At 42.0% G+C, this 26,531-nt stretch overlaps 2 protein-coding genes and 2 long non-coding RNA genes across 12 annotated transcripts in view; 2 read left to right on the forward strand and 2 right to left on the reverse strand.

The window, feature by feature from the left end:
* Positions 1 to 4,046, reverse strand: part of LOC147757474 (uncharacterized) — a 9,481-nt gene extending 5,435 nt beyond the window's left edge. Inside the window, exon 1 of one of the 3 annotated variants that reach the window (XR_015322037.1) lies at positions 3,598 to 4,046. This is a non-coding gene — a long non-coding RNA (uncharacterized LOC147757474). The remainder of the gene's footprint in view (positions 1 to 3,597) is intronic. The other 2 variants (XR_015322036.1, XR_015322035.1) reach the window with 2 other exon arrangements.
* LOC111244732 (glutamate receptor 1-like) overlaps positions 1 to 26,531 on the forward strand; it is a 50,226-nt gene that overhangs the window by 19,663 nt on the left and 4,032 nt on the right. For all 4 annotated transcript variants that reach the window (XM_086981238.1, XM_086981237.1, XM_086981236.1 and 1 more), the window contains 4 exons: positions 965 to 1,088; positions 25,355 to 25,465; positions 25,828 to 26,014; positions 26,362 to 26,507. In XM_086981238.1, coding sequence (XP_086837364.1) covers positions 965 to 1,088; positions 25,355 to 25,465; positions 25,828 to 26,014; positions 26,362 to 26,507 — 568 coding nt within the window. The remainder of the gene's footprint in view (positions 1 to 964; positions 1,089 to 25,354; positions 25,466 to 25,827; positions 26,015 to 26,361; positions 26,508 to 26,531) is intronic.
* Positions 7,086 to 14,438, forward strand: LOC111244735 (uncharacterized). Its single transcript, XM_022792103.2, has 2 exons — positions 7,086 to 7,352; positions 11,354 to 14,438. The coding sequence occupies exons 1-2, from the start codon at positions 7,289 to 7,291 to the stop codon at positions 11,875 to 11,877; spliced, it is 588 nt and encodes a 195-aa protein (XP_022647838.2). The 5' UTR covers positions 7,086 to 7,288; the 3' UTR covers positions 11,878 to 14,438.
* LOC111244737 (uncharacterized) lies at positions 17,327 to 26,438 on the reverse strand. 4 transcript variants are annotated; one of them, XR_015322044.1, is made up of 6 exons: positions 26,261 to 26,438; positions 22,351 to 22,463; positions 20,638 to 20,779; positions 20,133 to 20,254; positions 18,482 to 19,534; positions 17,327 to 17,507 (listed from the first exon to the last, which is right to left on the reverse strand). It is a non-coding gene; the product is annotated as an uncharacterized LOC111244737 (long non-coding RNA). The 4 variants fall into 4 exon arrangements; XR_015322045.1 differs by having other exon boundaries at positions 18,482 to 18,645; positions 19,408 to 20,254; XR_002671043.2 differs by having other exon boundaries at positions 18,482 to 20,254.

The following is a 26,531-nucleotide window of genomic DNA, read 5'->3' on the forward strand; positions in this document are numbered from 1 at the left end:
TATATAATAACGCAGTTTTTTTATATTTACTAAAAACTATTTCCTTTGTATATATCTCTTGTTTTGTTGCATTAGTAGCAAACATAATAGTGTTATGAGTCTCGATTAATAGGTCAAATTAGCCTGATCAATTGCCTGGTGACGCAACTGTGTTCATAAAATGTCCTTTTTTCACCAATAGCTCATTAGTTAAATGAATATTTATGCTATTGAAGTATTAAATCCAATCTTCAACTCTTGCCTCTTTTGCCGGCTCATCTTCCGCATCATGCGTACACACAAATCTAATAAATTTCTGTTAGCAAAAACACATATACAGCTACCGTTTTGCAGACGACTCACTTGCGATAACAACTTCACAACGGAGAAAAGGTTCTCACAAAAATTAACTTGATCTCCCTTCACCCTCTGAATTCAGCACCTTTCTTCTGTAAGATTTCTCTAAAGTGTTTATTTAAAAACAAACTAGCTACGAACACTTTAGCCAATCAGTTACACAACACATTTAAAATCACAATGCAAAAAAGGTTGCCAGACCAATAGAATCAAGGCGGGACTCTGGAGTACCTGCTCCCGGCGAGGTTACGGCAGAATCTACTCATTTGAATGTCGACAACTTTAAGCAGTAGCTTCGTCAAAGAAGTGGATATTTAAAATGACTGTATCTGGCCAAACCTGTACAAGTCAATATAAATGTCATTGCACGCCCACCTGCAAAGTCGAAACAACTCGTTCTGGTACTTGTTGACTTATTCAGTACCTCTGTTCGGTCAGATATTGGCTAAAGTATGAGAACTCACCAGCTAAAATGTCCCATGAATAAAATACAATTTCACCATTTGAATACGACATGGCCAATTTTTGCTCTGGCAATATTTAGATAATGTCTTTCTATAAAATCGAGATAACTCGATCGATAATCGAGAGAAAATGTATTGAAACATCGTTTTTGATGAACTTCCAGACATTCTGACGTGTTCGAAGCTTTCCTACGCATCGATAATCCTCCAGCAACATGCGACGTCGAGAAAGTCAGCGCCACTCTTGAGTTAGGAGACATTATTTCGAGGCATATTCGAAAGGAAGGGGTGAGTCTCTCTACAAGCATGCTGTACTAGAAAGGAGAAAACAAACAGTTGAGATTACTAGATTTGCTGCGACGCAGTCACCTTGTGGTGGTCAGATCAGAGGGTAGGGGGTTAGGGTTTCTATCGGATCGATTGTCTCCTCGGAAAAAGTAGTTCGCGCCCTTTGAAAAGTAGCTTCTGTTCACTGACAGAAATGGCAGCGGGTGTATGCATACGTCCGGCCGAAACTTGTTTGACTATTAATAATCGCTTTAGCTATAACTCGAACAGTGTGGTCAGTACTGGCCAAGCTAAGTGGCAAAATCTTCTGCTGTAAACGAGTCGATCATTTGAGACCATGGGCCGCTGAACGTAAGCTAGTGAGAGAAGGGCATAGCAATTGCGTATCGGACCGAAATTGTGCAATACTTTTTTTTCCGAGTTCGTATAGATGAGTTACTGACGTTTTGTCATCCTTGCTTACAATAAATTAGACAAAATGTCCTTTTCGTAGCATTTCCTAACTACACTGAACAATGTTAAGGCTGCCATTGGCGTCCTACATATAAATTTTAATCTACATTGAATTGAGCATATAATATGACTGATTCATTGTTACAGTCGGTCCAATGTGATATTGTATTATAGATTTCTCGTTTAGACCGCTCTCCTCGATAGCCCGATGCATTTCAACGGCAATCATTTTTCCATCTATCAGACGTTGAACAAACGCGAAGAACAATGGATAGATGGGCTCAGATAAACTATTCATACCTATAACATGTACGCTGATAGAATGATGAACGTTTATTGTATAGATGATGAAGCCTTACTCAGATGGATAGTGGGGACTGAGCCTTAGCAAAATAACACTGAACAATGTTTTTTGGTCAATTTTGGTTTGGATACTCTGAGAGACCATTGATGTAGCATAGGGCGTTTCGATATAGACGGACCGCCTGTGGGGTAAAATGAACGAATCATCCACAACGAAGCTAAATACTGATGTCGTAACCCCTGTTGTTTTAAACAAAATTGTTTAGACAATTGTTCTATTAATCGATAAGAAATAACCGCCATTACGAAGGAAGAAAACAATTTCATGATAAACAATATTTTTATTTAGTCATGCATTTCAAGCCCCCAGTTTCAAGAAGGTGAGCTGAAAATTGAAAAAAACAACGCTAAATAACTTTATTGCTAATTGGATAGTTCTAAATAGACACTTATTATACCCGTTACTGCTTAGCGCAAGTATGATTACGGCATCAATCTAAAGTTAGGTGTAGATTTTTGGCCGTGTGCCGTTTTTTTAATTTAACATAAAAAAAATAACAATAATACTTATACACTATTAAGCCTAAAGGAGAATGTTAGTACTTTTACAAAAACCACGGCACTGATTTGGTCTGTTCACTCGACCTCAGACGATAGCTGACGATGCACTACTAGTTGCCTATATAACAGCCTGTGTAATGTACGAGCCACCCTGTATCAGCCAAAAAAGCAGAACTTAATTTAAAAATGAATCAAACCTTTTTTTTTTTTTGAACAATTACTGATTTATACTTAAACACTGAAAACGATCATGTCGGCAGTTTGAAAGTAACCACATTTATATCGTTGTCATGCATTGCAAACTCGACCCTTCTCTCGACTGACATTGTCCACCTTAGCGCTATTAATTAGTTGAAAAAGCCTAATAATCTATTTGGTAAGCTTGAGCTTGTTTACTTCCAACAACTGCAATAAATTCACGTGGCAATCTACCAATGTAATAACTTATGTAATGAAGTTAATTGATACGAACTTAATTAATCAACTCTCAAGTAGAAACATTCACTGAATCCATGATTAGCGTCAATCGTCACTATGTGTGCGTCTATATTCGTTCTCTTTCTTAGGACAGGATACTTGCCACTTTACCACTAACCCAGCAGAAGGCTCATAAAACGCATTACTAACTTGCACCATAGTAGCTTTTGCGTGTTGGCCGCCGTTAGCAACTTACCAAAAATACAGATTCTTTAACGCTCACGGGCTAGCTACAACAGTTTTCCCTTTGTAAACGTACATGCTTAGAGCGGAACTAGGCAGAAATCCGAATGGACATATATGAAAATAGATGAAGCTTATGTCTCGAACGCTCGAACCCACTGTTTAGCACGAGCTTGAAGTATTGTTAAATTTACCAACTAAAGTTGACACGTCTCACGCCTATAGAACAAAAAAGATCCCGTAGAGATCACTGAAAATATCTTGCCAATCACGTCTTCTTTACCACACGTGGTCAAAGAAGCAGCTTGACACCGGTGATTGGCCTAGCGAAATAAGTGCAAGTGACTTGAATTTCCACCAATATCAATCTCGTGATGTATATTCATATAGCAAAGGAAAGTACGAGAAAGAAAGACCAAGCTACAAATATACGATTGGCCGGATCCTCGTCGGGGATAAGAAGCGCGTCGTCTGCAAACATTCCAGAGGCAATTACAAAATAATCCGACAAAGAGTTGGTGAACGAACTTACTCTTGATGAAGGACATTTCGGCGTATGCCGGTTTTTGTGGGCGCAGGACGAAATCGATAGGCCAAGCTGTAGCACGTAACTGATGTTGAGTGAACAACAGGTAGACCCTACTGAGCAATGTAAACAGTCGCTTACATGTGATTTATAGTTCACTAGAGAATGGGATACGACCGTTGGCAGGGCGGTATTCGTCGCTTGAACAAATGTGCAGCGTCTCAGCATAGCGCGTAGACAAAGGCTGACTGTCTGACTGAGTCGATAGGCCCCGACGATCGTCGGTGACCGCTGATTTCCCCGCGCTCAATATGGTTCCCTCAGTGGCCGTCGCTCCGGTAGAATAAGAACCACTCACGATTCTGTAGTAATGTATGGCTGGTCAACCAGATACTGCAAGCCTTCTATATTTAGCTTTAGCTAAATAAGCACAGATCAGCTATGGCCGTCTGATCTGTGCCTACTGAAGCCCCACATAATGGCATACGGGATTACAACAACAAACCAAAGAAAACGTCTGTGTATCATCAGGAGACGAACAGGTTGTTACAGGCCGTACGTGCCGAGTTCTTTTCTACGTGGACTTGTGCACACGCGTTATATGCGGCGTCGAGTTCAAGCTTTTAGGGATTGTTTGGGTCCGCCATCAAGGTGTAGTTAAAAAAGCAGCGTTTATCTGCTTCATGCTAAAGACTTATGGAGGTTGGGTGGCGACATGCCAAGCATGCGCACCTTACGGATTTTTTTGTAGCATCCAGAAGTTGAAATTCATAAGGTACTACAGGCTGACAATTGGCGAAGGTTCAAATTCTACGACTTAGGCTCGCTTTCCGACCTTAGCAGCGGCGGCGGGGGATATCATGTGTCATGGTTAACCTGATTACGCTATATAGAGAATACCTTAGAGTAAGTTAGTTAAAAAAAAGTTTCTCACTGAGCTGGGTCATGTCGACATACATAAACGCTTTAAAAACGCCACGATATTTATAAGAGTAGCTGTTAAACTATTTGATTCAAGTGGTTACATTTCCACTATTTATAGGCACTAATTTCACAAGTCAGTCTATCTCGAATATAGGCCGGTCGGCCATCGATCTACCCGGCGATCGCAGCAATATCGCTAACGTTAAATCTCCGTCAAGAATGCCATTAGGTTTTACAGATCACCGGAAAAATTTGTAGTATTCGCGCTTCTGTGCCCGTCATAAACGGAACGAATTTTCAGATAATTTGATGTGTCCTGAATCGTTTTAACAGTCTGATTGAATAGGCGAAGGCGTGAATGGAAGCCATTCTTACTGTACGGAATTATTGTTGTGTGTGTCCGACGGTTCGAGCTATATTGAGAGCGGTATATGGATAGCCGCGTACAACATTGACGATGAATGGTATTGGTCTGTCTGTGGCCTTGGATTGTATGTTGAACACAAGTGCTTCGCAGAAGAAGTCATTGATTAATTTCGTTGCAGAAATTTTATTGTACTTAGAGAGTATTTTCTTCGAACGGGTCGTGTGGACCTTTTTTTTTTAAGATTTTGCCCCAAAAAGTTATAGGAGTGATAACCGATTCGGACAGAGTCAATTTCCGATATTTGAGTAGCACATTCAAACATATTGCAAACCATCGCCATCACGCTCACGAAGGAGGTACCAGAGGAACAGCTCGCGAATCTATACAATATGTTCTTCTGGCGTCCTTGGGGGGCATCCAGAGCGAAACTGCACAATTGTATACGAAATAATTAATCTATCATTATTTGTTTTCGTTGGTCTAGCTAAGATCTAGTTGGCTATAGCAAACACGGTATTCATTGATACCATTATTGATGGCAATATAATAGAAGTATAAGGTCCTTGGAGATTAGTGTTTATCTTGCAGGGTGCTCGCCTACATACAGGCTTTGCATTCGCAACGAGAAATAGAAAGCTTCTCCTACGAAGCCCATAAGCAAGACAGACCTTGTAATAGAGTTAAACAGTACGCTTTCGGAAGCCCTATGCTCTGGCCTTCTTTTTATTAGAATGAAAACATAAATATGTTGTTGAGGCTAAGTAAATTAATGACAGACATACTGGAATAAATGCTAGGCTGTACTTTACTTTAGATTGAAGTGAGTAATTAAACGGGATTATATGAACGTTTAATTTATATTTGATTTTCCTTTTTGCGTATACTTGCTAATACGCCATTTTACCTATGTTTGACTTCTTTCATTTCTATCTTTCAATATAGTTATAACTGATTGCAGCTATAAAATACAGTAGAACACAAAGTCGTATGTTAAAAATGTTAAATATAATTGTAAGGGCTTTCAACAAATCCCTTTCCTCGGCTAGCTATCGTACCCATCGGCTTGATATGCCCTTCAGTGACGCGTTATCACCTCAGTACTATATTTCAAATAATAGTCCTCTCTTCGACCTGACTCAATGCCAGCCTCGTTAATACCGTTGTTTATTGATACCCTTTAGCTTCTTGCAAACAGGTCGCACCTAGCCCACAGTTCTTCTTTCATTTTTAAACAGGGAATCGGGCTCTTTAGGAACATGTTTTCGTATACGTGCCATCGACGACTAATAACTGCTGACTTTAACCTCTTGAGGTTAAACGCTACCGTGGATACCACATACCCTCTATGTCTTTTAGTCTAATATCTTGGTGTGCCGTGTTCTCTGTGTCCTGCGCATTCGTATACCAGTCAGATCGCGCCACTGATCTCAGATCAAGGTTGCTGTGAGGCGCCGTGCTGGCGGTACTGTAGCGTGGTTACAAGCTAATAGCGATAGTAGAGGAGATTTTTTCGGCCCGATTATTCCTTTGTTGTTGGAGCAGCAAACGGCTCGCTTTCCGCTAACGCTCAAACGACAACAAAGACAGCGATCGTGGATAGCGTTAATAGAGAAGCAGGCAGAGGGCGGCAGCTGATCATTAAGACCGCTATGGGGACATTACCTCCAATTAGTAATGGCTTGACCGAGCAAGCAAAACGATCCAGTCTATATGCACATTTACCCTTTGATAAACACACGCACATAGAATTGACGGCGCGAAGCGCCGAACAACAGTGAGTCCAGTAGTTCCACACGGACACGTATTCCGCGTAACTATTTACGCGTTATGAAGAAATGCTGAATAATCAGTTAACAGTAAACTTCCCCGTGGCTGATACTAGCATAGGCCAGATCTTGTCTGATACGTTTGTCGGTTGTTGGCTGATGAGTGGACCTAAGACGAACTCAGTGACATGTGTTTATGTGGTTAAAGTAAATAACTATACCGGTGTTTAATTAACGAAAAGTTATAATTCGTTTTGGTGTAACATGAGAGTACCGCGGGTTACGTAGTGAACGACTTTATAAAAAAATACCTCTAAATACGCTAATACTTTTGAGTGCTGTTTAGAGAAAGAAGAACCTGTGACTCAGCTTTTACTACGAAGCTATTTGTTCGAATACACGCGGTATAACTGTGTTTTAGTAGACGTGCGATAGTTTGGGTTTCCTATTAGTGTGATAGGGCATTTTATAGCACAGCCATGCGTTCGGGCGATGTTTGCCCTGATTTAGTATAAAGCTATGGCCTTGTTTTGCGTCAGAACTCTGATACATAGTTCCAAATGCGGTCACTTGCTCGATGAACAAGAAATGAGACGTTCACTAAACAAAGCGAGCCCATTGATGTACTTTTAGCGAGATCATGCCGCATAGGTGCACCGCGTCCGGAAATTCTACAATGTCTTATTTCGACGCGCCCCGTTTATGTGTGTATTTACCGACCGAGCATTTAAGCATTAGTCTCCTGTGTATGGAAGCGTTTGCAGTGGATGATATATAGTCCACGATTAGAGGTTTCAACAATCTATATGCGCAAATTGATTGAAACATTTCTTAACCGAAACAAATATGCTGATCTAGAAATGGGCAAATAGAACGTATGTCGGCAGACCCGGATTCATTGGGTTTGCAGAGTTTGGCCCGAACTGTTCCATCCGATGCAAAGAAATCAGCTCGACTAGACTCGTTACAACGACTAAACAAAAAAATTGGAGACAACATATACGATTATATAGCAAGAGCAGACTTTCTACAGTGGTAGATATCTGTATGCACCGCAACGAAATCCATCAACGGCTGTAACCCCGTACCGATATATAGTATATATATGGTAGTTATATATCGGTAGCATATATAACTGTTTAGCATACGCGTTACGTGAACACAACGCTACTCGATTCCGAGTCGTTAGGACAATATTCCGGTAACCGATGTTGTCGTCTGCATTGAGGAGTTCGCGATCCATTCAGAACTGCGAGCTGCCAGCGCCTATTCATCTACCCATCCACTCACACTTGTTAGCATTTACTAGGTCTCAAGGCGCAACACATCTGCTAGATGGTTGTTCTGAACAGAGGACAGCTTAGCGTTATAGGAACCACGTTGTGGACGATATTTTAACTAGGCCAGTAGCTAGGCAGCAAAACCTGACGCAGACGGCAGCTTAAACGTATGCCATTTGTTCACTCTTTACACAAGGCAAGCCTTTGCCTATTTCTATTGTCTATTGACGCAGGCCACCGTTTCGACAAGAGCAAAGGTGCTGTTTCGAGTGTCTGTCGTTGCTACAACGGTGGACGGGACAGGGGAGACGCGATAACTGGACAGCTCAATCGAAATCAGTTCGAAACAAGCCTGCCAGTAGGGTAAAAAGCAAATGTTTAGGCAGGCTGTACAACTGTTTTGATTACCCACCGCTAGAAGACGATAGGACCACATAATTATGTTCGCCTTAAAATCCATCGTACCACATACTTAATCCAGAATACATGTGTAATATGTAATCAGCGTGCTAATATCTTTCTTTCAAGTGATCGGTTGGGCAGTCTCGACAACTGGTGCAGGTAATGCTCAGTTTCGTTTGCTGGTACAGTGTCGTATACTGCATTGTAATATATTCTCGGTTAAGTGTTTATCACCATTTTATGCTTTTTGTACGATCCATCTGAACAGAGCGGATTTTCATTTATACATAATACATATAAATTTATCCCAAACCGAAAAAAGCAGCGATCATGGCAGGTTCACTAGAACAAAACTCGGCCAGATCTTCTACGCGATTTCGCTATGTTTACGTGACTTCGTTCATCTCCAATGTATGGGTTTACCAGCGGTTGGTCGCGCGTCGATGATGATCAACATAAAAGCGTGCGATTTTCGTGACACCGCGTAATGTTGTTCTCAGCCAGTTGCTACGGTAGTCGTAGTGATGTCATGGGTCGACGCCCGCAAGAGCGACCTGGCCATAGTTTTGCGGAACAGCCCAACACGAATGCGCTCCGTGACTCTGCAAACCTAGCCACTGCCCCTACTTCCAAGACTAACGCTTTGTGAGTTCATGCTGGCGCGACCCCTGTTACTGCCGTCGCAGCGATTTGGTAGAGTAAGGGTGGCAACTTTATATCTAGCTGCTGTAAGCACCGACCTAACCTTATTCCTGCCTGTCGCATGTTAACCAGGTGGTACACTGTCGAATATAGAAAGCCTGCCCTGTTATATCTAGCAGTGAATGGACGATGATCTAGCAGCCAACGTGGTACGCAGTCAAGTCACCGAGCTAGTCTTCTGACGCCGGCCTTCCTGGCTGATCGGTCGTAAGCTTCCTGCCGTACTGTTCCATGCCGACAGATCAGGAAATGCTTGAGTGTAGACGCTACTTCGATTTCTAACACCAATACTGGCTCACTTATATCTTATTTTTGGGGGGTCTGGACAGTGGCAATGGTGGGGGCGGTATCAGCAGATGCCGGAAAAGCCGTTTAGAGGCTCATCTTTGGCGACGTGTATAGTTCTACGTGACAAGTGGAAGCCCGCCGACTCTTACTCCTAAGTGTGTGAGACAGAAAAACTCTGTCTATACACCTGTGCGCATATTTTGCGTGAACGTATTTACGTTTCAATCCATACTTCTAAAGTTTGTATGTCTGTTTCGTTTGCTGTATAGGAGGGCAATTATCTTTGACCGGCACTGGGATACCTCCCTTCGCTGGCGGTTGGTTCGAGTGAAAGCGACTCTCTCCGCCTCACTCAGCTTTGTATACAAACGTGCGATTGGGTGTGTCCAGCATTGTCTGCATATTTCTCTACGCTACAACCGCGTGTTCCTCGTGTGAGCAGGCGTCCAGCGATAGGTTCCTACGAGTCAGCAGCTCTCCTAGAAAGAGCGCAGTAGCAGCAACGTCGGTGGCAGCGGCGGCAACTTCGCACTGCCTATCTCCCAGCAACACATTACGACCATGTGCTTGTACGTGGCAGCCTGCCTTGGCGCCAGCCGCTACCGCCCACTATAACTTACCCTCCCTCCAGTGCTGTCATTCCTGATCCAGCCGAGGACGCCCTCTCCCTTCTGGTGTTCGCTGGCTGTGAGAGGCGCGCGCAGCGGAAAATTCCGCTCGACTATGGAAACTTTCCTTGGCCTCGGTCGAGAGCTTGGTTGACTGGGCTGAAAGGACAGACCACTTGCTTACCGAACGTTGCTCACAACGGAGAGGGCTGTCGGACTGGCGGTTTGTGTTGACGAGAGAACTAAATCGTGGCAGCAGCAGCAGCAGCAGCAAATTGGAGAATTGCAGAGGGTTGCACGCTGCACTGATGAACGCTAGTACGGACAGACGATAGTGGGCCACTTATGAATGCACACTGGGCGGCATCGGGTCTGAAGCAGTGATGTCAACGGAGCAAACTCACGTGTAAATACGCAAATTGTAAGAGACAGAATCTGGATCTCTCTGAAGTTCTGAAACACTGGCCCTTGTGAAAGGAGGCGACTCAAGGTGTTCTCAAAAGGTGACGATCGCTCAAGCGTCAACTGTCAATTAACTAGAAGCGTGCAGCCCAATTATAACAAAAGCGATCGAGTAACAGCGCAAGAACTGACGGGCTGGGCTACCGACCCATCGAAACAGTTTGCATAAGTTGTTGTCAGAAAACCCACTAGCATTTGTCAATCAGGCTGTAGTCTAGCCTTAATCAGATAACCAATATCAGCTGTTCCGACGGCAAAATACGCTCGTCACAAGCTTACTGAATGAATAGAATTACGAGGGACGGAGTGTACTGCTCAGTGGAGAGATTAGCCTCGTTACGTGCGGAAACCTCGCAATATCGATTTTTCCTTGATCTCAGTATTAGGTGTGGGTTTACCGCTTCGTGTGCGCGTACAGAATCGAACTGGATCAGAGACTTAGTGCTTTAAGTAGTAGCAATTGAGAAGCCCAACATTTAACTACTATCGATGACCAAAATCGTTGTTGAATCAACAGAAAACAGGCATGTCAGACAATCACAAGCGAGATTAAATAGCAACAATCCAACGAATCGAAAGAAAGCGATCTAAAATTTTGCTGTGGTGGAGATTACCAGTCCATTATATGGCCTAGTACGTTTGCTCCCCAGACGGGTCGGCGTCGCACCTCATACGCATTCTCTTTTGTTTGTTACAAAGAATCGGATTGTTATCGTTGGTTGTCAATTGCATAAGCATCGGAAAGGGTGGCTCGTTAACATCACTCTGCCTTCGTTGTAATGTGTCTGTTCAGAGCTCTGATAATGTACGAAACAACTCTGTGAGTGCAAAGACGAAGCCAACTTGGCCTGTACGAGCCGTTCAAATTGTCCAAGTCTAACTGCTTTGCATCCTCTGTGCAATTTTACTGTCAGATTATATTTCGGCATTGTCATTTCGTAAGAATTAAGTTGTGTACTTCAGGCAGTGCTTCTAGACGGCAAGTCGCACACCGCTCGCCACTGACCAGCGTAACCATGATGTGCCCAATTGTGAAGAACAACTTCGATATCTACCAGACGAGCGCGGTAGGCAGCCCCGTGAATCCCGGGATGGCATCTGGTCCGGGATCGCAATCACGATCCCGCAAGACGTCGCAGTGCTCGAATCGCTCCCGATCGCACGCCATCTCACCGGGAGCAGGGGGCGGTTGTGGAACATCGGGACCAACATCGTTGTCGTCATCGCCTGGCAGCGATCTCGACGAACGCCTGCGTTCCGTAGTTAGCGGAGCAACCGACGGTTTCCACCCAATGGCAAATCGCTCGAGGCGGATATCCCGATGCTCGGAGCACGGGACCTCGGCAACATCCGCAAACGTCGTGCCGCAATCGGTCTCGTCCAGCTCTCTGAACAAGTTTCACATGCGGCTCGTTGATAAGCTGCGTCGAGCCCTTCGAAGTAAAGACGACTCGGCTTTGAAGACTACGACGACAACAACTACGTGATCCGGATCTCAGACGCCGGTGGGTCGTCGAAATAGCGTCAGACGCGGTGCTAACCGTTTCACCGGCCAGCAGCAGGATCGTCGTTGCCATTCCTATCCAAGTCACTACAGACGATGTCGATGGCAGTATCAAGATCCGGGAGACGGCGACCTCATAAGAATGTAAACCCGGACCAAAGCGAGGCTACCTGTAACAGCTACTTACACTGCATCAAACATAAAATGTGTGTGGGGCTGAGGAGAGCAGGGCAGGATTACATTGCGAGATTTTATAGTTCCGTCAGGTGCATTTGTAACATTACTATAGACAGAGCTTATCGACAATACGCGCGTGCGCACCCGAAATTTCGCGCACGCCTGACATCGTAGAACGTAAAATCAACCAATTTAAATTTCGTACGACTAGAAATGATATGAACTTTGTTTGATTCAGTGCTGTCTCCGTGCGTTGAAGCACACCTGGGCTGTTTCAGGGATTGGATTTGATCTACGCTTTTCCCGAACTAGCTTGAAATAGGAGCGGTGACCTCTGCCGTGAATCGGCGCAATCAGTCAATCACTGTTGGTGGCGATGATTCAATGAAGAGGAGGATGACGTGTGCGTGTGTGTGTGGAGTTTATCAAGGCATAAGAATAGTGAAAAACATCTGAATCTAGTGCCAATTGTCTGTTTACCACTTCTTATAATTATTATTACAGCTATAGAACTGCTTTTTGCATCCTTTATAGTCTCGACCTAGGTCTCAAACCAAGTTCGCAGCCCATAGAGGCTCATCGAGCGGTGCTATTGCTTCTTTCTAATCGAACTTTGTGCATAGGTCATTCGATAACTGCTTAATGTGGAAGGAAAGTGAAATTGTAGCTGGCCTTCCGTGTTTTTATTGATCGCAGGGAATGGACCTCGTCGATTGGCCCCGGCCGTGTCTAAACCGCTTCACTAGCCTAGCAAATAACTAATATTATTCGTTGACAATAATACTGATGTCAGATTTCAATACGGGAACATTTTTAGAAAACTAACATTAGAACATTCGATTGGGTCGTTCGCGAGAAAACAAAAGCTGGTAAAGCCTCCATAAATTCTATCGTGTGCCTAAAGGCAATACAGAAACATCGACGAACGTATGCAAAATGTGTAGTAGTCGTGTCGTGTCCCTTAGACGTTTGAGGAGGCTAGCTTAGCGCGGGCAGAAATGAAGGTATCTTAACTGGTGTTTAATATAGAAAAAAATGTAGATGTTTTATACATTTGTGATGAATTACGCCGTTTCTCGAGGTATGCCGTCTCATCTGCGCCTTTGATGTTATATCTTAGGTATATAATAAACACTATCATTGCATTTTGTACGGTTAAAAGCGGTTCTCCCATCACATCGGTATCAGCGACTGACATAGTATAGGGAATCATTAATGACTGCATTCGAAAACAAATAAAGAAAACTAATAACTAATTATCGGCGTAGATGTTGCTTCGGCTGCATGGACTTTTTTTTTTTGTCAAAATCAAACACTCAGCGACTCCCGAGTTCACGCACATTACTAGTGATATTTTGCAATAAGACTCTCGCATATCAGGCAGACTATATGTTTTTTTTGTCAGAAAAAGTCAATACCATTACAATCCGAATACACTAGAGAAGAATAACGGCTGAAAGCCGTACTATTCAGCCTGGTACGGCCGTAAACGCTGAACGGTTCAAAATGTCGTTATCATCAGTATCTTTGAGGAGTAGCTGAAACCGTTTGTTTTCGGTGCATATATATGCGCGCCACTGCACACCATCTGTGGGCGTACTAATTATTAGACACAGGTAGAGTTTACCTAGCGCGCGTCGGAATTTACCGATAATCGTTTGCATGACCCATAACAGCTTCTATAACACGTCTGCTGCTATTTCGACCGCGACAGAAGCTCTGCACGGAGAATTTCGTATAATACCTATATATACATGTATAATTGATTGATTCTGATACTGATGAGTTGATAAGCATAATGCTTTTCGAATCGTCATCAAATAAATAAACCCATAACTAAACTTGAAGAGGATGTAAAAGATACACATTGTCAATGTTGTTATTGAGTCATTGCGAAGGCGGTCTCTACCGCTTAAGATATACCTGTCAGTGGAAAATATTTATATCAAAAGATATATATATATATATATATATATATACACTTGATTTATACATTCCTGCAACAAAGATGTACATTTATATAAGTATTATTAGAACATATTTATATACGTATCACTGGCTAAATATTATCAAATTATCGAAAATTACCCTTGCAGCAAAACAGAAATGACTTATTTACACAACCTTTGTATAAACGGTACAAATGTTTAGGGGAATTTGAATGTATGAAGCCGTAATCTAGGGATGGAGGCGGTAGAACCTCAAGGCAGCAACGCACGAGGGTTATTTAGTTTTTTTGTCATATTTTATACCAACGTATATCGGAGGGGTACAACAAGGAATAACATTCGATGTATTGCTAGAAAGAACTATAGAAAAGTCTAAAATATAACGATTCAATAAAAGTCTATTAGCGAACTAACCAAAGTACGCTGTGTTGCTTTCCCTTTAATAAGAGAAGTTATATCGATTCCGCTTAACTCCTTAAGCAAAGAGTTCAGTACATGATATTTATTGTTGAATTATATTTATATTTTGTGAAATGTAGTACACTTTCTCTGTGCTACTGTTTCGCTGGCCGTATTTTGTGGCTGGCCCAAATCGAATTCAGTCGGGAACATTTTTGCGTTTACCCTTGTAACGACGGCGCGAATTCGGTCACATCGACATGCTTGGGATGGGAATATTGCCCATTTTTTACGCACCTACTGTGCTGAGAAATGATCGTATTAATAAACTGGTTGATTAGTAACAGCCGCCTCGAGCTCGAGTACAATAGTAAACATATTTATCGTTATTAGACTGATATATCTTAAGCAGCAAACCGCAATTACCTAATAATAACGTAACGATGCCACACATGAATGGTGCGAGTTGTTATAAGCCTTATAAAAATTTAACACATGAATCACTGACGCCTTGAATCAACCCGAAGGCGCAGTTGGCGTTCGTTTCTATTTTTCTTATATACACACCTATTTCGTTTCCCAGTTAGCCGTTTTTAGCGCGTCCTATATATATATACATATATATATATATATATATATATATATATATATATATATATAGGCTGGCCAATGTTGCAGCGGCACACCCTGTGGCCCTAGCATGTTCTCAAGGACGACTGTGTCACTCGAATCAACTCTGACCGTACCCCCATGCCTCGGCGGGGGATACGGCGCTATCCATAGATAGTAAGAGCATTACATCCATTAGGCATGCTGGCCATGCGGTTTCTCCTTCGAAGGCAGCCTTTAAATAGTAATGCAATTCACTTAACTAAATTGAGCTCGTTATTTTTTCAGACACAACTGCGTTAAGGCATTTTGCTGTCCACTGCCTACTTCAGTTTCATCTAAGCAGATCAAAGCGATAATTTTTACAGTTTTATTGATCGTTTGTACTAAACATCACTCTATACATATAATATGTTTGTACCCAAAACTATTCTCACTGTAACTCGAAACAATTTATTTACTAGAGCCAAGCATGGAATGATGTCGCATACACAAGCTCCGCTTATGAAAAATACAATTCTTCCGGCAAGTATTTACTGGCCGAAAAACTGACGCATAGCAACGGTAGTATTGCTAATTGCATTTCGAAATTTTCGGCATTATCAAGGCGATATATTGAAATCATTCGGCTACCAAATAGGTTTATGCGATGAGACTCAACCGTACCTTAAGTCTAACAGGCCAGGTCGACCGTGCAACCTTTTTCTGTTATGAGCAGAAGTCGGTATCGTTTTGTTGCCCGGCTCTCGGACTTACATAGCTGAGCTATTTCCTTTTGACATTATCGTTTGCATCTTCTTCTACTGGCGTATGGTTCCGATGAGCCCGATGAACGCAGAATCGCTATAGCAATGTGGGAGGATGACCCAGATAGAGTGGTTCGTTCGCAAATGTGTTAACGAGGCCGTGACGCCGACGAGCAGGCCCCACATTGAAGAATGCGAAATGTTCTTTGACCGTACGAATCGACCGGCTCTCTACGATGGCATGCGCCTGTTCAAGTGGAAAGGGTGCTAACAATGCACTGGAAAATGATGCGGCAGGAGATTTGCATCAGCACCTAAATAGGGCAGACATTTTGTTGGCCTTGTCGACAAACAGTAATAAGACAGTGTAAAACGAGTCCTTTTTAGTAATACACAATCAGCAAGTGCATCATAACTAGCTAAGGCGGACAAACGTTTCTGATAGGCATCCCAATCGTATTAGAAGTATCCCTTAGCTAAGTCGTACTGCATCGTGCAGCGACCGAGCCCACTGACCTTCCAAGGCCGTGCTCTATCTATTGATCGCGTACGAAAGCCCATTTAAATAACAAAACAGCATTACTTGCTAATATTAACAACAAATGTAGTCAGAAGGGAGTATATAAAAATCTAATAAAATTATATAGGGCGATAATCTAACTCCTAATGCATAGTATTTTGCTTTGCCAAATATATGACCCTGCTTACAGGGGAGTGGTGGCTTACCTGTTTTCCTGCGAAAGACCGAGCACATCAATGAGCAATTACCAATCGAAGATACTAGATAACAAAAGTGTGTTACTATATGCTTACCCTGATTGCCATAGTATAGCTCGAGCTGGTACGATCGCACAAGGGGCATTTGATGAATATACTTTGTCCATTGTTGCCCTCAGTTGAGGGCGTTGGGGTAGAAAAATGAAAAGGCGCAGAACAATTCCGATCCTGTTGTGAATCGCAGTGCTCAAGCGGACCGTATATCTGAGCCTGCATAGTAGTGCGTCGTCTATCGATGTTGGAGAACGTTCTCATACAAAACCGAAAAGACTCCAAGTAAGTCAGCTTAGATCGACGCTTATTTGCTTCTGGAGGAGCGTGAATAAATGTATAGAAATTAAAACGTGCCAGCGTAACAAATATTCGACCACATGCAGATAATAACAGCTAAAATTAAGATTAGCTGGACAAATATTTAAAGCGTACAAACATTGCAGACAAACACCTCAAACATACATATCATCATACGTATATACTGTGAAAATAATCCAGCCAGTTAGCATAGCCTATGGTAAACCCGTTCGAATGGAAACGCTTGTTTGTTTACCCTATACATGTAAAATTTTTCATACTTAGGAAGTTTATATTTTTTATATAGGTGTTAATTTGTAATATGTGCTCACTGCAGCCCACGTGTTAGCGCCTGCAGTGATGGAAAGCATTGACAGCGGACATCCACTATAGGGTTAGCTGATCTTCATACACATGAAACTTTCGAATAATGCAAACCGCTTCGCTAGATGAACATTGACATGTTCTAGAGAATACACACACGTAGAAAAACTAGTAACTTTATTTAGACGTACAGTTATTTAGAAACAAACATGGCGCAACAGAGTACGATAGCTTGGGTCGACTCATCATTGATGCGACTCTACTTCGTTTGAAATTTTTCTTTAGCCGATGTTGAACTCACGTGGCCGAGAACCACATTCGTACATGGTGTTCTCTGTAATCTGAAACGAAACGTTTTAGATAAATTAAATTAAAGGATTAAATACCTAAGAAGGTTGGGACTACACTGCTCGTTTGTATAAAACTCCCTGGAAACTAAAGTGCCCCTTTGGACGACGCGTATGTCATTCGCCTACGTTTATCTAGTCGATACCGCGATCATGAGACAAGACATACTACCAGCCATACCTAGCAAGCACCATTGAGCCTAGTTTTTCAAACAAGGTCGTAGGTTGAACACAGTGTGAACGACGTGCATCGTTCACAAATCTCTGACAAATGGACTTCTTCCGCATGGCGTGTCTTCAATGAGTCGAGTGCCTCTAAGAGCAAACTCACTCGCTGTTGGTTACACGACCCTTGTAAGCCGCATGGTAAGTCGTTATTGGTTACCAGATAATTCAAACATTGGATTACTGCACCAGTAGGATCGATTACTTTAAAGGTCGCAGGCGTTACATAGCCTAAGATATGGACGTATATATATTAGATGCATATCCAAATAACTAGGACACACAATTTGATTTGCCGAAGTACTTCGAAAATTTCTTATTTACCTACGACAGATCATTTACATATCGAAACTGGTTTAATAATACTTTCATAACGTACCTTGCGCATGCGGCTTAAACGTTTCAAATGTATGTTTGGAAAACGGTAAAGAAATAACAAGTACTGCTTTCGAGTACTGCATCTGTGCTCACGAAGACTAACTAAAATTATTACATTCAGCCACGACAGTACCTTACATGTCCCCCAGATAATTTCTAAAATAAAAAAAAGTTTTATCACGCTAATAGGCCTACGTGGCTTGCCATAAATAAATCGACAAACAATACAATATCATGACATTAATCGCATTTCCTGTTTCCATGCGCAATACTGGTCACGCCAAGTTAACGCTGTGTCAAAATTTAGCACTAAAAGTTATAAGTTTATTTAAATAACTTTAGCAATGCGGGCAATGTCGTATCACCTTTCTGTCTTCAGTTGACATTGAAAGGACCGCTTTGCGTCCTTTACCTTGGCTGCCCTCTGGATTTGGCCTACGGATCGTTTCCACGATAGTTTAGACGACGTAACGTTCTGAAGGGCTAAAGTCTACGTCGCACACATAACTAACTAGAGGGTGAAGTTCCACTGCAACGGTTCAAAATTAACCAAATTTATGATGATAAACAGAGCATCTATGAAAATGAATGATTTTCCATATATATAAATCCCTTGTGTTTGTTTTAAATGGAGAACAATTCTATTTTCTTTCTGTAGCTACATCGAACAATTTAGCCATTATGCACAATTCTAATTTTCCAAGTTATCATCATCCGAAAAGTTCAGTCAAGCATTAAATACTGTAATTTTTCTGGCTTTCGTAGCTTTTATCCTATTCGCACAAAAATGTTAGCCTTTAATAATGCGATATGTTGTCTTCTGGATGTATTGTATCAGAAAGACCAAGTTCCAGGGTCGGATCCAGGACGGATTATACCGTCCACTAAGGCCGTTTAAACCAAGTGAGTAGCCGGATGCGAGACGGGGCATCCCCGTTGCCCTCAAAGGGAGGAAAAATATCCAGGGGTCTCCAATGTAACTATGCACTATTTTGGCCACAATCATTCTAACCATCACATAAGCATAAAATTCAGAATGGGAGTTATCCTTGGTAAAAGCCCAGCCAAGTATTAAGCATTCTGCTAAGGCACAAGAAAGGCATATTGATGCAGCACAAATAGCTGCCACCGTCACACGCATCGGACATGCTGGTACCTGTCGACCTACCTTATACGATAGGGAAAAGCGAATGTTTTCTCCTTTGCGTTATGGGATTTACGGAAAAATACTCCGAGGAGCAGGGTATTTTTACGCGGTTTGACGTCAGTTCTTTTTATATACTCCACTCACCTTACGTGTGTTGGGAATGCATGTTGACATTTTAATCATATTTGATCCTACACAAAGCTCGGTTCAGGTGAATGTTGGAAGCGTTTTTGTTGCAACACAATTTATCTTTCATACATATCCAGAAAACCTAAATTAAGAAAAGGAGGTGTAAGAATATTCTGATTTTATTTTGAAGTACTATAATAAGTGAACGATAGTATAAATGAGAATCTAATTATGATTACTATTCGTTACAACTACGTAACGTTTCTGTGCTGAAACATTGATGCCTTTTTCCCTTAGTTCCCTTAGTTACTTGAACTTACTGAATGACCCACGGACTAACGGGATAAAGTCTATTTAGTTCTTCACTTAAGATAGATACCAAACAAAGCTTTACCAATCAAAGATTAAAACAATTTTCGTTTACTGAAATGTACACAGGTCATCATAGAAACGGACGGGATAGCTTTGATTTTTATACGAGCGTAGAATTCTTCGCTCTAGAAAAGACAATGTGTCGAACAACGTCAAGCGAAAGCCAACTGTTTTTTCACGTAGAGAAACCATGTTAAAGTTTCAGCTGCCCTTTCTGCACAAAGATATAATTATATGAATGTGACGTTCGAACGGATCTTAGCGAACCTCACATTAAGATCCGCTTTTTTAGTATATGTATAATTTGTGAACTTTTGCCAAACGTGGTAGGCCCCTTAGACTATAACTTAAAGTGTTTGACTAGCTACCATTCGAGCCTTTTCTATATCGAGTTAGTTACGTCACGCTCAAGGCTTTTGTTGTGAACGCCGTTTCTCCCTTAAAATGCAGCACCGTCTGTTACATGTTTTGTAGCACGTTGCCCGTGATTCTAGAAAAAAAAAAAACCAAAATGGATGCATAGCTTATTTTACGCAGATACAGTGTAATTATTTGAAGAAACATTGGAAACTTATTCCGAACCAGGGCCCAAGCATACGAAGTCCCGGACTTCTAACCGAACACCTTAGCAATGAAGTTTGGCCTGCATAATACACCAGCCCTGAACTTTCTTAAAAAAGGTGCAATAAACTTGAAGAGTTGCAGAACCTAACTTGTATTTTAAGATCTAAAGTAGACGAATTAACAAATGCTATCTGTGACACACTTGTCAAATGGAAGCAGCGATTTCTGATTCTGTGTCTGAGCAAAAACTAAAGGAATGAACCAGAAGTCATGTTCGTGCGCTGCGTCGTGCGTTCACTGTCAACTCACGGGAGTTTTGCTGTTGCGTAGGCGGTTTTTTGTTTGGCGATGAAGCACGCACCTACACTAGAGGATCTCTACGTTTTTTTGAACCTGTGCGGGGTATAATACTGGAATGTGTCAACGTTCGTCGAGGCGAAATCTGGTGTTACTGAAATAAATATAAAATGAGCATTAGAATGTGGATAGAGATACACGGATAATGTGCGTTTCTTTTAGTTTTTTCATTTTTACCGGACCTGAGGCAACGTTCTCCATTATGACCTCTATTTTAATTTGATCTGAATATTGAATAGGGAAGACTGTTAAGGATAACTAACCGCTTGGAGTTAACCGGTCTCTTGATAACAAAATTTAAAACTAATCCTATTTAAATCGACAACAGCCATATAAAATGTAGGAACGCTGTTTGTTGTTTGAACACATACATGTTCCAATAACGTGACTTAATTAACGTTTCCTATATATTTATCAAAAAAGTTTACTGAACAAGATTTACAATAAAGATTCAACGAACAACAGCTCCTCAGGGGCCAATGCACAGTGAACTTCTGCTATTATTTTTGTCCTATCCTTCGTAATATTTGGATAACCTCAGCCCCCCTTGCCAACAGGGTTTACAGATATGAAATAAAACAGTTGCCTCTAGGCCGCTCTCGTGCTTGATGTAAGCAAAAACTACTATATCCGGCCAAAAATCTCTGATAAAGCCATAGTATAATTGGAAAGTCTTACCTAAAACACTGGGCTATCCAGCGCCAATGGCAGTAGCTAATGTATAGCCAAGATCATATGATAAGTCAAAGATCCTATACATATATGGGTGTACAAACATTCATAGAGCACGACAATTCAGTCGGAGAGCACACAGTTGATCGTTACTGCTCCTTGTATCTAGCAGGTGCAGCCCGTCAGTTCTAGTTAAACCTGGTTAATTTAGCTGAGACATAATCAGGAATGTAAGACTTCCAGTATTGATCAAATCCTCTCGCGAAAAAGCGCAATTACTGAATAGTGATACGTTATTGATCTACGAACATTAACATAATGGAGTGGATAATGCGGACAAGCAGAAATAGTTATTTATTAGAGATATCAGCTGTGTAAGATTTGGTATGTTATGTAACAATGTGACTGTAGAACGGGACGTAGGCGTAAAATTCCGGTTAGCGTAGTGCTTTTACGCAGACGAGCAAGGCTTATACTCAGAATAAGTATGCTCACTGACGAAATACAATAGCGGATCCCCAATTGATTATTTTAATATAGTAACTTACGCGTTGCGCCAGATATTTTATGCACGCTGCCTACTCTGCTGACTTTAAAATCTAAGGGCAAAAGGTGTCGTAACACAAAAAACACTACTGCCCATTTGCCATAACAGCAAAAGGCTTCATTGTCACACAGTTGCCCGACGAGTTCACCCGCTAAATTGAATTAAGCATACAAACGAAGCGAGAAATGTCTAAGATATTTTATCAAACTTTCGATCTTTATTTTGCAAAAAAAAAAAGTTTATATACGTCGTTACAATGTGTTCTTAAAAACAAACCGCTGCGTTACAAATTCGAATCCCTCCTATATTCCTAGCAAAACATTGCGTCGAAGCACGCTTTCCCAATAGCCGTTTCGTAAAGCTGTGTAAATCCCATAGGAATTTGCAATATGTGACTCAATAACCACCCGGCTTCGACAAAATATTGGCTTTAAATTGCATACAACCTTTACGATACGCTACTGTCCAAACTGTCGAACATACGAGCTGTTTTTGATACCCGCACCATACGTTTCTGTTCGAGTCGCACGGCGACCCAGCATTGTACGCCGAAACAGAGCTGAAAATTACATTGTACATTAATGTGGCTGCCATTTACGTTAGTAAACCGCACTAGGCAAATAATACATTATTAGAGAGAGGTGCTAGCCTGCCCAAATTGTAGGCAGCACCAACGGCGAATGAGTATGTGTTGATACGACAATTCTGACATGCAAATAAACAAATGCCGATTCGGCTTAATTATCGATCAACATCAGACCGTTGAATAACAACTGACAGGTTAGGTTAGTTGAGTCAATCGACGAGTTCTAGCTACTACTGGCAGCGACAGTGACAGGAGTTCTCAAAATGTGAATTCCTACTGCAAATATTGTAGCCGTTTCGCTCGCAGCCCGCTCTAGATTTTGTTACCGATCCCAGGGCTATTTTTATCTTAACTGGAAGCTAAGGATCCATAATGTACCGGACTGATTATTTCCCTAGGGATGCCAGCGTTAAGGCTTTAGCTATCCAAGACCTACATTATTTCTAAATAGGAAAGAAACGTCTGTTCGATGCAAACAAAAGACGTATGTAAATGTAATTCACAGATACAGAAAGTGGGCGTGTGTATACGTACCGCTCTCATAAGCTAGCATATTTTTTTCTAGACGCAGGTACACAAGAAGGAGACACAGGCAATACTTGGTGCGCATATCTAAAATTCCTTCCTACAAAAGCCAGCCAGTACTACGACTGGCTGGCACTGCATAGCAACAATTCAAGTACTAGGTGCTGCTCGAACTATTTATTTATGATGCATACTATCTGCCTCCGTGATCGTGCAGCGTCTCTGGTTGCTAAGGTCAGGGACATGTGAACTTTAGGTTTAAATCGTGAATAAGGCATATCTGTGTCGTACTGCGGATCAACAGTCCGAGATAGTCCACTACAGTTCCAATGGACCTAAAGCTGGAGACATTTAAGTTTATATCGTACAGTAATATAATTTGCTTTAACAACAACTAACCAATGGAAAACTTTCGTGTACGTTACTTTTCGGTGGCTATGATTAGTAGTTTAAATGTAGTATGATCATTTGTACGTCTGTGTGTACGTATTACGTGATTGTAAATATATGGGATAACAATACATATACGGACACATATTTGCACCTGAAAGCTTGCGGCTGTTCGCACATCATACGACTGTAAAAGGGCATTGAGCAATCTCGTGGGGACGCCCTCGCTGTCCTACACGCGAGTTGTCAAAGTAGGGCGCCACGTCTATTTGCGTCCGTACAGCGCAACGCTTCCACTGTTGACTCCAACACCAGTTGCAGTCAACAGTCATCCAGCGTTACTTCGAGTTCTCTTCCGCCAGTCCTGTTTCCCGCATGAGTAGTATCGGCCATATAGCAGCTGTTTGCCGTATAGCAGCCATAACCATAATGCCAACGCGACCTTCCTAGCATGACGACTGCCGGAGCTATACGGCCACGCTTTCAGTGAAAGCACCGCGTTCCGACTTCCTTTCTGACGCAACGGGCGGCGTTTTCGTCGCCGAAACGCTTTCATCTTTAAAAGTATCTCTGCGTGGCGCGGGTGCTCCGGCGCCGCCGCAACCTTCGTACATCCCTTAACCAGAGCTCTAGGCGCCCGACGCCTCCCTCCCTTAGCCCTTCTCCCAAAATGCCTCTAAAGCGACTTCACCCCATGTTATCCCCCATTTCCAGCCAATGGGCTCGTGTTGAAACCACAGAGCGCGGGCGGGTCCGGGTACATGTGCGCGCAATGGAAAGTTCCCAAGGCTCTGTGGCCAGCGTAGCTGTTCTGTACGCCTACATCGGCGTGTCGCAACTACTACTGCCAGTGTAATAATACCGGTCGAAGCTCTCTGTGCGGGACAGTTCTACATATAAATGAACGAACAAGGACAGTCGGGTGGCTTCGACTGACCGTAGCCTGCAGTATGGAAGAAACAGGGTATACAAACAATGCAGAGGGACAAATAGCACGGGTTATGAAGGGCCACGATGTTAAACGGCGGGCCGGCCATACTAACCAAATCAGTTATTAAGGAAGTTGATGACCCGAAAATTAAATCAAATGCAATTGAACGAACAGGAAACAAATGGGAAAGAGAGATCGATGAAAATTGAAATGCTTCGCTAACATAAATATACTGTTAGAGTACAGGTAAAGCACGTAACAAGCTCCTACAGTCAACCAAATAGGATGTTAAAATGGGTGGCTGCCGTAATGTGTACGCTGGGCAGTAACGATGCGGTAGAGAAAAGAAAAAGCAGACCCTTGAGGAAGCGGGATAAGCTAGAACTGTTTGCTCTTGGAAGTCTCCTGGAATGCTCCTGAATAATTTTATCAAGACTAATTTTCTTGGCAGGTTGTACTGCTCTCCAGGTGGTCATCAAATTACGTTGATGGCCCACATTGTGTGCACTGTTTTGGAATGTTACGTTCGATGGGCGTAGTAGCTAGCAAAGAGCGACACATGATAGCAATGTTCGAGCTAATTGGGTCGAAAAAAAGCAGCGTTAACTGGGATTAGATTTTCCGAACGTAGAACGAATGGAAGTTGGTAGGATTCGAGCGACAGTAATTCGAGTAAAAACAGACAGAACAAAGTAGTCTACAAGACCAACATCAATCTGCCAATTAAATTTACAGGTTAGATATTCGAAAGGAATTGCAAAGTAAGCATAAAAGAAGGGTGGTGGGTTTTGTAAAATTTAGTGAACGAATTTTGTAAACAGATTATGATCAACGTAAAATTGCTATAAATATGTCGAACACAAGTGAATAACAACTTGTGTTAATTATGACTCATTCACGACTGCATTCGCCAAATAAAGATTTTTCAACACTTTACCGAACGAATTCCGGATTTCGAGTTTTCAATTTTAGCTCTTATATATATGTAAATATATACTCTGTCTGCGACAATTTACAGAAATGGCAACCAAATGGACTGACCGGGAGTCTGGAGTTTAACAATGACGGCTGTCGTAAAAATTACGTTATCGACGTTATTCGTCTCGCTAAAGACGGTAGTCTGATTCAGGTGAATATCTTTTTAGCTAATATGAGTGATTATTAACGCGTGATGCTATCAGCTCGTTACTACATAGAAAGTAAATGAAAGACAATATCCGATAGCACTTGCGCCAAGGGAATAGTGGTATCAAACACATTCCGCTAAACCATTGTTCTACAATATAGCATGTCATAGCAATCCAAATAATTAAGAAGAACATGCAATAATCAACTAAAACGGACCACTGATCAGAAAAACAATGAACTCAGACAAGTTATGTAGATTACGTAGCAAAGTACAACAGGGTCCAGGCAGAGTCGCGTGGTTTATATCACCAAATTAGGCTTGATCGATTCTACTACAGTGAGGTGTCGTTTTGTTCGTTGCAGTTTGCCCAGTGGGAGTCAGGCAAAGGATTCTCTCTGGTGTCGCAGCGAATCGACCGACAAAAAGAGCTTAAGCTCAATAGAGAAAGAACATACATCATCTCAACGCTTCTCGACGAGCCGTTCCTTTTCCTACAAGACCGGGCAGATGGCCAGACCAGCCTGTTAGATCCGAACAAAAAATTTCAGGGTATGCTCAGGCCTACCTCACGCACGTCATAACGAATGATTTATCTACATGGAAGTCCACTGTGTTCTTAACACACGTTTAGAAGTTGCAAAAATTTGTATTGCCCGTTTCACCAATGCGAAATAAGGCATTTCGTATTAGAGAGACTACTCTTTCGAAACGAATGAATGCTTCGCATACAAACTACTGTAGACAATCACTTAACGTGACATTTATGTGTATAATGTTATAGTTATCAATACTTACTTTACTTCTAGTTGAAATATGATGCAATGGCGACACACGTAGGTGTATACAAAAAAATTAATATGAAACTATCTTTTCTATTTTCAATTTCACTTCTACAGGCTATTTGGCGGACCTAGCGCAGGAACTTGCGAAAGTGATTGGATTCCGTTACGAACTGCGTGTGGCCAAGGATGGTGAACTGGGAGCCGAAAGCAACCTCGCACCTGGCGGTTGGGGGGGCGTCGTTGGCGAGATAATGCGAGGGGTAAGTCGAGCCAAAACAAAGACG

This window comes from Varroa destructor, unplaced genomic scaffold (assembly GCF_002443255.2).
Source record: "Varroa destructor unplaced genomic scaffold, Vdes_3.0 BEIS01000002.1, whole genome shotgun sequence".
NCBI lineage: Eukaryota > Metazoa > Arthropoda > Arachnida > Mesostigmata > Varroidae > Varroa > Varroa destructor.